The following is a 14,432-nucleotide window of genomic DNA, read 5'->3' as shown; positions in this document are numbered from 1 at the left end:
TATACATCTGATTTTAATACGGTTTGGATGCTTTTGATGCAGCGCAAAATACAGCCGATGTGTTTCACACTTCATGTTTCAATAAGAATTAGGTTGTCTCAATGGACTATCGGTTCCGAACTACATCGAACAAAAAGTATTCAAATCATTTTAAAACCAGGTGTATATGTATGTAATACAGGCAACAAGACTAAATATAATGTCTATATATTATATACCACTATTGAAATAACATCCACATAATAATTTATCAGGATTGATAAATAATTGATTTTCCTTGAACTGACAAACACAAATTTGATTAAAAAACCGAACCGAAGTCTCATAATTTAAAGTAAACTTAATGGATTTTTCTTGTTTTAATCTAAGATCATTCATTTTTCATCATTCATCATATTCATTATTTTTTAATATACTCTGACACAAAAAGTAACGAGAGGTTTTATGAAAAGTGAGATTTCAAGATACTGTCTTAGGAACTTTCATGGATTTACACGAAAAATGAATCTTTTCGATCGAAATGATTTTTTCTCATCATTTTTCTCATGTTCGAATGGCATTCGAGAAGCCATCGAGATGTATTCAATATTTTGTTAGTGAGGAAAAGTCAATTTCGAGAACGACACAATTGAACAGAAGGCTGTAGACCTTCGTTTTATTGGGATATGTCGTTTTCAATATGTAATATGCAAGATCTATGATTGCTCGGGAAAATGAAAACAGAAGCTAGTCGGAAAGTCGAGTCCTAGTATTTCTGCGATCGAAATCGTGTACATTTCTAACTTCCAGAAATAAGAGGGGATGGAGATACCGAGTTACGCATGATTGAAATAAATGTGACTCTTCAATTGAAAGTACTTTAACGTAACATAGAAAGACATGTGAATACATTTTTCGCAGCGGCCTGCTCAACCGCTTTCGAGCATAAGATATATCAATCGGATGTAAGGGGTCGTATGTTACATAAAGTACAGAGTGTCCTAAAATTAATCATTTCATTAATGTTGCTGATTAATTTCAAACACAACTGATTAACTTCAAACTAATTTTAAACTGCTGTTACAATTAGTTCAACTAAAAATTATTCGCATCTCCAGTAAAAATTTCATTCAATATTGTGGTTATTTCTTAACACATATCAATGTTTTTTTTAATTCTTATAACATTATTAGTTTTCCAATATAAACTTCATCTTTTAGAGAACCCTATAGAATCATGTCTAAGGCAATTAAATCCGAAGAGCACGGTGATCAATTAAAACTGGAATGTTTGCTTAAAATTAAGCAGTTAGGGAATATCTTCTTCTTCAAAAGAATCTTGGAATATACATCTATTCGTTTTAAATAATCACGCGTCCTTCTTTCATAGTCAGCATAACAAATCTCGAAATTAAATATATGTACAACTATTCAAAATAAGGTGATTGATTTTGAGACACTTTCTACTATGACCCTTGATTGCGAAAAGTGCACTACGACGATATTTTTATGTAAAATTAACGACGAGATGGACAGATTGCAGCGATAATGGTCAATAATCGATGTATTATCGAATTTGTCTTTTTCAATATGTTCGTCCATCTAATTCTGCGTATTCTTTCCCCCTTTTTCTTAAGAACAATGATGACGTCGTTAATGTTTCGGAGGAATTTCATAATGTAAGGCTTCCGGGAGACATGCTTGACTAAACGTGATTTTTATATAAAGCGTTTGTACAAAAAACGTTTTCTTGTTTACGTTATCACGTGAAATATATTATATCACAAAACACGAATAAAGGAAAAGTTGCAGACTTGTAGGAGGATCTCGTTGCAGACCCAAATGTTTGCACTTTTCTATATTTTCTTCTAAATTACATTTTTACTCCTATATAAGCATGCATAATCATAATCAATTCTCCAATATAATCCTAATCCCATAATATACAATTCCAATATGTTCTCATAGGGTCAGAGAATAAAAAGTTAAACCACTTTCATTTTGATGAGTTTTGTAACATATCCTATATGCAAGAGAAGAATTTGGTTTTTCATAATCCTCTAAAGATACATTTTTTTCTATTGAATACTAGAGAAGTTGAAGCCGATATCTGAAATGGGCATCAGAATTGACTCAGAATTGACAGAATTGAATTAGTTTTGCATAACTTTGTTAAGTACGGGATATGTTGCCAAGCTCCTCGAAATAAAAATATTACAATTTTTATTTATTAACAGAATTTTTATTCACTTTTTCAACCACTAATTTCAAGTCGAATTTTACACAGCAAACCAACAACGAAAGACAAAAATCATCAACTGAAAGGCAGAAAGAAAGGAAAAAATTGGTGTCTAAAAATAGAAGAGTAAGGCAAGAAGAGACGAGTGAGAAGAAGAGTACAACAAATGCAATATACGTATACAATGTAGAATATAAAGTAATTACGTAACAACGATATAGCTATGACAACGCAAGAAGCCAAGCTACAACTCAAACTTATTTCTACATGAAGTCCATACCAGTCATCGGTAATGAAAATGTCTACAACGAGACTTAAAGGGATTAAGGTAACAGTAAGGTAACAGTAAGGTTCATGTCAACGTACGATGCTCATTTTTAGTGTCAAAATAAGTCACGTGATTAAAATCGCTACTGGATAGTGAAAATTGCATGAAAAGGATATAATAATGTGTCGAATTTTGAACACTATAATGCCCGTCGCGCGTAGTTTCTCTGTCTGAGAATTATGTCATTCCGAAATAAATATTACGTGGTTAAAAGAATAATATAGAAAAAATAATAGAGCATAATGTATATGTATGTGTGTATATAAACACATAAAACATTTAAATATTCGAATTGGTAGTTCACATTACGTGGTGCTAGAAGTTAAATCAAATTCAGTTCCTTTTTTTGATGTTAAAGTCAGATTATAATTACATGACCACGTTTTCTCAACGCGAATATTTTATGAACAGCACTCATTGAAATATATGGTTTGCTCTTTTTAGCTACACTGCTGAACTGGTGCAATAGGTTAGAGTGAGATAAATATATTTTGTCTCGCTCTACTTTATTGCCTCAGTTCAGCCGTGTAGCTTAAAAGGACAGGCCAACAGATATATTGAAAGAAGCACAGCCATATAACGTTTATGGGCGGAAAATCAAAGACAGATAGATATTTAGAGTTATTAGGGTTTAGAGTATTAGAGTCTATCTTTTTCTAAAGGAGAATTCACACTTGGACAGAAAAGCAGAAAGCAGAAAGCAATCAGAACTCGCGCTGGTAGTCGACAGTTTCTGCTTTATTTACTGCTTACTACCAGCGCAAATGCTGATTGGCTTCTGCTTTTCTGCTTTCTTGTCAAGAAGTGAATTCTCCCTAAAGAACTCGATGCATGCACACAAGGTATGAAGGTATAGGGAGACTAAAAAATGGAATCATATTGTGTTTTAATTGCCTGGAACAGTCCCATATATGTAATATTACTATATTGCCAAGTGAGATTGTAAAATCTCGTTATAAATGTTATGAATTTTTAACTGAAATCCCGTTTTTCGATGTCATTGATTCAATTTCAACTAGTAAAAAGTAACTAAAATGTAATTTAATTTCTACGATTGTAAAAATTTATTATTAAAGCTTTTATAAACATACGAGAATTTTTTCGGGTTTGTATACATTCCGGAACAGTGTAAAAACATGTATTTCCCTGAACGATCTGAATTGTCAACAGAAAATTCTAAATTCAACATTGCCGATAGAAGGTTAAATATTTCAGCACAATATGTTATATATATAATTTAATTTGAAAAAGAATTTAGTTTTAAACAACGATTGTATAACATATTCATTGTGTTTTAAGCCTCCATTAATTAATATTAATCAAAATTTTTAGTTTCTTAAGCTTTTTGTCAAAATAATTATTTTGTCCTTTAAAGACCAGAGCTAACTTGTGCACGCTTATCGACAGTTGTCTATAAGCGTGTACAGAATAACAGCCCAGATGGTCCATTGTGATTGTGGTTTCAAATGACAGTAGTTGGAACAACTAACAGTAACGAAATAATTTCTATTTTGATCAATTTAAATGATTTTAAATTACTTTGTTTTGTCATAAGTTGGAGATTAAAATTAGGTGACTATGTTCAATGCATTAAGTGCTTCATAAGTTGGTACCTTGAAAGACCAGATGACTTACAGTAGTTGTAGTTACTAACTGTTGTTATTGGAACAACTAACGGCAACTGAAATAAGAAAGTAAAATAAAAAAATTGAGAGAAAAAAATAATATATAAATATATAGTTCTCTTTAGTTTATAGATCTTTAATATAATATTTGATATGATATTTTAGGTTTTTGCTGTGTAGGAAAATACTTAAGCGGGCTTCCAAAAATTTAACTTATCCGCTATTGATCAGTTGTTATTGTGTTATCCATTCTTACCGACAAAAACTGACACATTGAAGTTCTAATATTGAACAGCAGTGTCGCTCTTTCATGTTGACTTTTCTTGAGCTTCTTCATGTTACAGACGCTGCGTGAGAGTGTAGCTGCATCGCGAATATCGTAAAAAGTACAAAACTGTCTATAAACTAGACACATGTAATAAGGCAGTATTTTAACAAAAGATAACCTCTGAAAAGACAGTGAATAACTTTGTTAACATAACTCCAATGTTTTACCTGGGAGACAGAGATAAATATATAAGCATCGTATACCGTCTAATATTGCTAACAACTCATAATTAAAAGATGCGTTAAGGGATACTTGACAAGAATTGGGTGATAGTTAATATCGACATGTCCACGCGTTTTTTTAACAGTGTGTGTGTGTGTGTGTGCACGCGCGTAAAAGCTTTGCAAAAATGTTGCACGTGGGAATCATATGTCTTATTTCATCATATCGTATAAATGAAATAGAGCACTCTTTCTTACTGAATGAAAAATGTTTACTGTCCTAAAATCTCTAACAGAATTAGACACTATACATATATAAATATACAAGTAAATTAATAACATCATGAATTGTGACAATTTGGAACTGGATTTTATCTATCCGTTGTTGATACATTTAGTTCTAAAAGATATTATTTACATTTATAAAGTATTTTAATGATTTATTTCCTTTTCTTTGTTTTCTTTTTTTTATCCAGTGCAATATTTTCAGAAATATATTTAAGGTATCTAATAAATAACTGTATCGAAACTGTTATGTATACATTTATCAAAACAAAGTTACACGTTAAACTAACAAGCAGTAATATTACCAAATCTGAGCCGTTTTAGCGTTATACTTATACTTCCTTAAATATCGATAGAAATGCATGAATAATAACGATCTTTGTAGACACCGCCTATTGCCTGCAGAGAAGTTTGCACTTTTCCACAGTTGGATTTCATCGACTCCCTCATCCCTATTCTTTTTCTTCTTCTGCTTCTTCTCGTTTCATAACATCTTCCAAACTTTTCTTCTTGGAGACGTAAGAGACGCTTGATCTCAGAAATTATATTAGCTAAAAAAATCATACGAGGATCATTTGGCGGTGTTGCCCTTCACGCTGTTTTGTTACTGTTTAAAAAAGTATTATTATTATTTTACTACCAATAATAATAATAATAACAATACTTCTCCAATAATAATTATAATACTATTTCTCTAAACAGTGCACGGAGTAACATTCGCTAAATAATAATCCCCATACGATTTCTAGCTAGAATACCATCTCTGAAATTGAGCGTCTCTCTTACGCGTTTTATGCCATAAAGAGAAACTGTAGCAGCAGATGTTATGATGAAATGAAAGGGAATGGGGGTCGCGGGGGGATTGCAGCAGTCGGCCGATCCTTCAAGCTGGGAAAAGTACAAACTGCCCCTATCTGCAGGCCTGCTTTAAGATAATACATAAATCATATAAGAGTTACCATCCAAAACAGTTAAGAATATGTCTGCTGTGGTATATATATTGTTATATAGTCTATTATAGTGCCGAATGTATCATCATCATCATTTTCTTATTATAATAATAATAAAATTACTTGACATAACGACATGCTTTTCTCAAAAGCTGCTGCTCTAAATGAATAATTCAAAATGTTTTACGATGGATAGCCCGTACACCATCCTCATCAAACTCTCTTTTACTGACCCACATCTTCTTAAAAGTATCTAAAGAAGCCAAAATGGAACCACCGATCCAGGTACTGTACAATCGTTCCTGAGGCGCTGATATCTGTCATCATACACAATATATATGTAATTCTATATATATATATATATATCCTGCTTTTTCTTCTATCTTCTAAATTTATATATTTATGGGTTTTTACTTTTTTAATATTTTTCTTACCCTTATTTTAATGTCTTTCGGCGACATCCTACGAATTTCCGACAATAATCTATCACCAAATCCCTGTAATAAAGAATAGATGAGAGAATGTTATTTTTTTGTTTCTATGAAGTATAAATACAAATATATACATATACATGTATGTGTATGTATTTGTCCACTTACACGAAATAATGTTGATCCTCCAGACAGAACAATATTTTGAAATAGAACTTTTCTTAAATCTAAGTCGGACTTCTGAATGGAATATGTTAATACTTCATGAAGGCCTTCGCACTCTTCACCTATCAGATCTGGTCTAAAGAGTACTTCAGGTGCTCTAAATCGTGCTGGACCAATCTGCAAATATAAATATACATATATTTGATACATTAGAAAAGAAATATGTTAAATATATATAAAGATGATTTATTCTCTATTCCACGAAAATATCTTTTTTTTATTTACTATATATACGTAAACTACATCTTTATCATCAATTATTCGCCAAAGCTCAAATTGTTTTATTTACCTCCAAGTGACTGCCATCGGGCAATATATATTGAAACTTTTCAGTTTCTATAGTTTCTTCTTTCTGCGGGTTGCTGGCAAGATAACATGCTCGCTCTTTGATCATTCGTACAATTTCAAATTCTGCCGTAGTCTTGAAATTAATACCTTCCTTCCGTAAAAGTAGCCTAAGATGCCTTGTAACATCACGACCTGCTATATCGACTCGCATTATACTGTGTGGCATAGCGAAACCTTCATAAATCGGTACAGCATGTGTAACACCATCACCAGCATCTAGAACTACTCCTGTGGTTCTGCCAGTTGCGTACCTATTATATGTATATGTATATATTTTTATAAATATATATATTTATGAATAATAAATATAATTGTCATATATGCGTTTGCTCTTTCACTAGGAAACTAAAATTAGTTTCTAAATCTAGTATTGAAAATAAAAACTTGAAGACATTGCTTGCTTTTATTGTGAAAAATTACTCACAAACTAAGTACAGCCTGCATGGATACAAATAGAGCTGGGACGTTAAAAGTTTCAAAAAATATTTCTGCAGCCTTCTCACGATTTTTTCTAGGATTTAAAGGTGCTTCTGTGAGTAAAACTGGATGTTCTTCACTGAATGTAGCTAATTGATCTTTACTATATACGTAAGACCAAATATGTTCCATATCGTTCCAATCTGTTACTATGCCATGCTCCATCGGATATCGAATAGACAGAAGGCCGCGATGTTCCTCTGCTATTGGACCCACAAACAGATCACCCTCCAAAGCACCAGCCATAACACGTACATGTTTTGGCCTTCCAATACTAAGTAGAAATTATATATATTAAATTTTATACATTACACAGTGACCAACTAACATATACTAAAATTCACAAATTATATTTATTTATTATATATAAATTATATATTTATACTAAAATTTCTTTACAAGTGATTGATTTTCATTAAGACAGAATTGATTTAAATATTTTATTTGATTACAACTTCCACATGCACACACATAGTTATCTATATGTCTCATAAAGAGAAAAAACAAAATATATAATAATAAATCAAGAATAATCATTTAATTATGTTCAAGTGGAATATATAGCATTTGATATTATATTAAAATATGTATCATCTGTCAATCATCTAATATGATAACGATGCAACTTTAAAAAAAAAATGGATATTACTAATGTTAATTGGTAAATTGTTGTTGTTTTCATAGATACTGACTAATTTGGAAATCTGCATTTTGGTATCTGGCCACCTGCAAATCCTGCCTTGATTACGCCAGATCCCTGACAACAGAGCAAAACACTGTTTAGAAGTGTAAAATTCTATCGATTTTAGAAGAAACCAGAAAGAAAAATTTACATATCCATCGCGATCAAATCGATGGATTAGACTGTCGGATTAGAATATCGATAAACTCTCAAAGATACTCCTCAAAAATATAATCCACTGATATGATCCACTATACTAATATAAAAAAATATGAAAAGAAAAAAAAAGTATCAATAATTTCTCTTTTTAACTCTGATCACACAATACGATTACACAGTATCACACTATTATTGAATTCGACTTAAAGACCAACTTTGCAAAGGCAATAAATCATGCAACGCAAGGTTGCTGCCTCGTAGCTGCATCAGCTTTATGGGTGTGAAAGGACACTACTTCGACAGGAGTATATTACTTACGTTGTCAATAACTACCGGTTGATTGACGATCACGTCGTACGGCTCCATAATATAAAATAGAAATGACACGCGATCTTTCTATTCTATAACCGAAAATTCACCGTAATGATTCCCTACGAGCTTCAACGTAGTCAGTAGTAGATACTAACTATTTTCGAAAGAGATGTCAACGGCAGGGAATCATTGACAAATCTACGTAAGGACAGACAGGACAGCAGTAAGCTCAAATGGCCTTCATGAGGCTAGAGAAAGAGAGAGAGTAATTCTTCCCATCATTACCAGACGGCACTGATATCAATATTATAAAGTGCTCCTTTTTAATGCCCTTTACGTACACTAGGCGTAGCAGCAGTGATGACGACTAGTAGTAATAATAGTAGGGATGGGCAAAATCATCGATATTTGAAAAAAAACGATATTCGTTCATTGAGTATGAGCAGGTCCCACTTAACGCTCACAACGAATGCGAGCATCGTTCTGTCTTTGTTTAACATCCGAGAAAAGTAAGAATAGAATAATGGTCGTGATCATTGCAAACGTTAAATGGAACGCACCCTATAGTCCACATCTAGAGAAAATAGTTTAGGGACTTTGGAAATTCTCTATCCAACTGCCGATCGACATACTCATGCAAATTCTTGTCGAACGATACACATTCTCGTCGTATGGCGCACATCCTCAATAGCCGATATTTAATAATTGAATCTTATGGTTTCTGCCCACAAGACGTGATAACGCTTGCCGCACGACGGAAGTTCACGCGGTAGCCAATCAACGTGCCGTTTTTCGATAAGAACTAGAAGTTTATTGGCTACCAAGAGAAGTCCACCACACGACAAACGTTGCCACATCCTGTGGGCAGAAGCCATTAAATATTTAAGACCGTCTGAGGCAGGCAGCCCGATCGACTTGCGCACCAAGCATTCAATTAACCTAACCTTAACTGATAAACTCAACCAAATGAATTAACCAATCGCACTCAAATCAATTTAGTGCTAATTAGCAAATGTCAAATCAAGGTCATTTCCGTCGATTCAGTTAGAATCAGGATTAAGGTTAGAGTTAATCGGATGCTTAAGTTGGTCATATTCTCAAACTACGGATTAAGATTAGGATTGGATTGGAATTAGGCTAATTAGAGTAAAATTCACTTGACTCAAGTTTAGTGACATTTAGTGAATTCTACACTAATTGGTTAAATCTCAATTCAATCTGAATCTTCAATCCATAGTCTAATACAGACTTAAGGATGTTTACGACAAGTCAATGGATTTCCAATCCGACTGAGCAGTGGTGTTCAATCATTTCATTTCCAAAAATTCCCTAGACTAATTGGATTCCGTTTGCTATCTCGGCAGTAATCAGATTAGATCTAGTAATTCGAGAAAAACAAGTCTCTAATTTGCATGATATTGTAATTTTAGTAAAAGTAGAGTGCGTTGAGACAAATAGGTACGTACGTGACAATTATTCTGATATATATTGATATTGCTACTATTACTACTTTTTTATTAAAACAATAAATATTGACGCTAAAAATAATTGCAATTTGGAGTAAAATTATCAAAACTTTTTCTCTTCCTAATGTAGCAGAAAATATTTGAAACGAATGAATAGGAAAAGTAAGTGCCAGGAGAAAAAGAATTAAAGAGAAATGGAGAAAAAGTGGAAAAGGGGAGAAAAGAACAGGTATATATTTAATTGTACAAAACCAATTAAATAATAGATGAATAAATTTTTTTAAATATATTTTGTGTAAAAATTAATACTTTTATATGTGGTTCTTGGCTACATTGTTGGCAGTGTATATGTGTTGTAATAGTGTTTATCATAACAGCACTTATGGTTGTTAATATCCTCTTTTTTTACAAAGGTCGCAGAAACAGCTAGATTTTCGCTTCGGTTGCAACCGATGGCTTTTGGATACAATAGAGGAACATGGGGGCAATTTTTGCTTTTCTGGTGGTTCTTTACAACATGGTAGAACATAAGGATCCTGTAGTAAATAGACCCGTAATTATAACGTAATTTATCTAACACTCACACATATACATATCAGTGATATATACCTGATTTTTTTTATTTGTACCTGCATTTTTATATAACAACAAGATACTATTTCGACCACGTTATACGACCGCTTCTTCTCGGTGGTATATGGTAGACCAATATTAACATCTTCTTCAGTCTTTTCTTCGAATTTTGACTTGACGCATTTTTTCTTTAGTTTTTCCATATTGGGAGGACACGCTGTTTGAAATTGTCTCATACCCCATTCTAATCCTGAATTTACTATACAAATAATTATGTTTTCACAATAATTTTAATTGTTATTTCCATAAGAAAAAAAGGATACATTGCTATCATTGAGTTATTATTAAGATATGTAGCTGTCATTCGACTAAATTTGTCTCGAAGTCGTGCGAAATTTGTGCAGTATCGGTTATTCAATATAAATAACCACAAACCATTTACCGTAATTCATTAATTGGTCCAGAATATTTCCACATGGTGTATCATCCGCCATAATATAAGATTATAAATTTGACATTTTATTTACAAATTCTGTTGTACAAAATTATGAAAATTAGGCAGTTTCTTCTTTATTTTTTTTTTTTTCATGATTGAGATACATTGGGAATATAAAATAACATGTGTAAAACTATCGATTGTACGCATCATTGCCAGTCGTTTTTTTTTCTTTGACAAAAAACGAGCAAATATTTTCCATCGACATAAGAATATCTCTGGAGCGTCGAAAATTGGCGTGTAATATAGGTACATACGGTATAAAGGATAAATAATTGAACCAATATCCGCGAAATAGGAGGAAACTTATGACCCGGAAAAAAATTGTTATATATGAATATTTTGCTTTACATATGTGTTTATAAATAACCATATATAATTATATATGTCTTATCTTATGGCTGTCTAAAATAAATAAACACTTAATTGGATCGAAACATTTTTTCCATTTTTCACTCAATAGTATTTTTATTTCGAGTGTACAAATAGTATATATAATTATATTATTATTAATTATAAATATTAGTCGATTATATATAATTACATATTATGTACCAATATAAAGATTCAAATTCATTTCAAATTCATACATAAACTACATATATATCCAGTGAGCAAATTAATCGCAGGCTGCGTACAGATTAGCAGCAAATTTGATCAGAATCCTATACCAAAACCATTACCATCTGTGTCCGCATTCAGCTCGTGATTTGATGACAAAGCCTGCCGCCAATCTACCCGCAGTAAGATATGTTTGGCATTGCCACCAATTTGCCGTCAGATTGTTACAAGCTCTGCTCGGTTTTTGCCGCCAATTTGCTCGCATTGCTTGTCAATGGGCTCTGTCACATTTCTGACAGCAGTTTGGCAACATAATGTGAAAGAATCAAACCTGTATTGGATTTATGGTCTTTCTGCTATCAAAAATTTGTTGCAGGCTCTGTTCGAAATCTGTTAGCATGGCTATTTGAATATATATATAAATAATTTTTATATGATTATAAACATTTTTTTTCTGGAGATATTTCGAGTCATATTCGGGGCTCGACTTGTCCCTCTTCCCCTCCCGGGGGTCCCCCTTTTCTGGGGTCATGCGTCTTAATTTATTAATGTGTATGTATGCTAAAGATCTGTCTTTTCCAAAAAAAAGAAAAAGAGGAAAAGCTGCTTCTAATTACTGATTTCAATTACTAATCTGTCATACTATGTCCCGCGTAATATAAAAGTTATTGACAAGACCTTTTTGAGATATTTCCTATAAAAATAATGACATCCGAAAATATAGTCGCCAAGTGAGAATGACAATTTAATATTACAAATATATAAAAGAAATTCTGAAGTAAATTTTATTAAGCAAAATTATTGTACCTTTGAACAGGACTATAAAAAAAGAAAATGTTGCTAAGAATAAAAATTATGTTCTACAAAAATTTAATTTTTCAAAATTAATTAATTTTGCTACACTTCAGCAAATTTTAAAAAAATATCTCACATAAAAAAAATTGGTAAGAGCTTTCTTGTTATTTATAAAAGGTTTACAATGAATTGTCTGCTGATTGGGTCGATGTTTGACTTTTGTCCGCTGATTGGCTCCGACGCTTGACGCTCGACGTTCGACACTACCATAAAATTGTACTTTAAATCACACACTTTTGGAACCCCTTCGGAAACACTTGACACACGAGCAGGCACACGGCACACCACCCCATCCCCGTTACTTTCTTTCTTCGAAATTACGAAAATACACCACGACTGGGATTCCCGAACGCAACTCTGTTTTTTCGTCGGGTGATTTAGATGAGACACGAAGGTCTCTCGGAGGTCTTTCCGAACGACGCGTACATAGATATGTACGAATATATACTGAACAACAACTGAGTGACTTTCTTAACGGCTAGTGTGTATTAGTAGGATGTACACACAATTTTCAGATTCTCGAACGCAAGCCTATTCGCAGTAGATTCGCGAACTTCTTTAAAGCCCGTATCAGACTATGAATTGAAGATTGAAATTGAATTGAAATTTGATCAATTAGTATAGAATTCACTAAATTTTACTAAACTCGAGTTTAGTAACTTTACACTGATTGGTTAGATTCAACTCAATCACCAATCCATATTCTGATACGGACATTATGGCTTCTGCCCATAGGAAATGCTTGTCGCGTGGCAAGAAGCGACGCAGCAGTCAATAAACTTTTAATTCTCGTGGAAAAACGGCACATTGATTGGCTATCACGTTCCGCCGCGCGGTAAGCGCTACCGCGTTTTATGGGAAGCCATTAGTAAGCTAGTTATAAAACTAGTTACAACAGTATGCAGTAAACGCCGCGAGCGTTAAGTGGAATGACGTGAAGGGCAATTTGGGCGTTGCGATCATTATGTGAAATGCACCCTTGAAGGACTCTCCCCAGTGCAATCGGTTCAATTATAAAGAACAGATCTTTGGTTTATTTTACCTCATTGTTGGTAAAACAACTTCAAACGTTCCTCTCACGAGCACTTGGCATTATTGTAAAATCTTCGTAGTAAGTAGTATTGTTTCATATAATTATACTAGAACATTAAATATTGTAACCTGATTTGTAGGGGTGAAATTAATTTAATTAAAAATGAAACTATTTTTCTTTTTATTTTCAGGACGGAAATTTAAAAATCTAAAATTGTAAATATCAATGTCATTATTATTTACTTTTACTGAAAATATAAATATATACGTTAATTGGCTGAACAATATTTTCATATAGAAGAATGTCTGATGATTTACTAGCAAAGGAAAGAAAATTTCACAGATTGAATCGAGAATTGAAAACACATGACATAATGAAGGAAATTAATTCTATTGTACATACTAGTACCAGTACTAGTATCAGTAATGAATTGTTCAATGATGCAAAACAATTACATAGTTTTACGATGATAGATGTAAAGACAACTTATCCAAGAGACAAAACATTAAATACACAAGACAAAAAGTCGAGAAAATCATCTTCACTCGAGGCTTCTGAGATCTTAAATATAGGAAATATTGCGGATACTGAGAATTCATCAAAACAGTACAACAGTTTAGGAAATAAAGCTATTATTGAATTATTTAAAAGCAAGATAGATATGTTACACAAAAAATTACAAATAATACAACTTGATTATAACAAGAAGGTAATTCTTAACATATCATAATTAACTTACTAAATTAACTTACATAATTAACTTAAAAGTGAATCCAGTTTGTAAGAATAAATGTATAAAATATTTCCCATAGTGTGAATATTATAAAGAATTAGAACTGAAAACTAGGAAGCTTGGTGAAACTCAAGTTAAATTACATAGCCGGATAGGATTATTAAGTGATGCAATTGTAAAGCTAGAA

The 14,432-nt window shown here is 32.4% G+C and overlaps 2 protein-coding genes across 2 annotated transcripts; one reads left to right on the top strand and one right to left on the bottom strand.

Moving 5' to 3' along the window:
• Positions 1 to 5,007: 5,007 nt before the first annotated feature.
• LOC106748519 (actin-related protein 1) lies at positions 5,008 to 9,037 on the bottom strand. Its single transcript, XM_014627122.1, has 8 exons — positions 8,870 to 9,037; positions 8,535 to 8,776; positions 8,068 to 8,132; positions 7,323 to 7,649; positions 6,840 to 7,149; positions 6,494 to 6,667; positions 6,329 to 6,391; positions 5,008 to 6,211 (listed from the first exon to the last, which is right to left on the bottom strand). Exons 2-8 carry the CDS (start codon positions 8,580 to 8,582, stop codon positions 6,068 to 6,070), a joined length of 1,131 nt encoding a protein of 376 aa, XP_014482608.1. The 5' UTR covers positions 8,583 to 8,776; positions 8,870 to 9,037; the 3' UTR covers positions 5,008 to 6,067.
• A 4,698-nt stretch (positions 9,038 to 13,735) lies between these two features.
• On the top strand, positions 13,736 to 14,429 carry LOC106748516 (the record flags this gene model as incomplete). The annotated part of the gene is made up of 2 exons (XM_014627114.1): positions 13,736 to 14,221; positions 14,325 to 14,429. Coding segments are annotated over exons 1-2 (513 nt in total), but the record flags the coding sequence as incomplete, so codon positions are not given.
• Between the last annotated feature and the right edge of the window lie 3 nt (positions 14,430 to 14,432).

Source organism: Dinoponera quadriceps, unplaced genomic scaffold, assembly GCF_001313825.1.
Source record: "Dinoponera quadriceps isolate SergipeBrazil2010 unplaced genomic scaffold, ASM131382v1 scaffold2976, whole genome shotgun sequence".
NCBI lineage: Eukaryota > Metazoa > Arthropoda > Insecta > Hymenoptera > Formicidae > Dinoponera > Dinoponera quadriceps.
The sequence above is the reverse complement of the archived record's forward strand: the minus strand, read 5'-3'. Positions and strand labels throughout refer to the sequence as shown.

Coding starts and splice junctions, on each gene's coding strand:
- LOC106748519 (XM_014627122.1), bottom strand. CDS start 8,582: ATGGAGCCGTACGACGTGATCGTCAATCAACCGGTAGTTATTGACAAC. Junction 8,133..8,534: donor AACCGGTAGTTATTGACAAC/GTAAGTAATATA, acceptor CTCTGTTGTCAG/GGATCTGGCGTAATCAAGGC. Junction 7,650..8,067: donor AAATGCAGATTTCCAAATTA/GTCAGTATCTAT, acceptor ATTTCTACTTAG/TATTGGAAGGCCAAAACATG.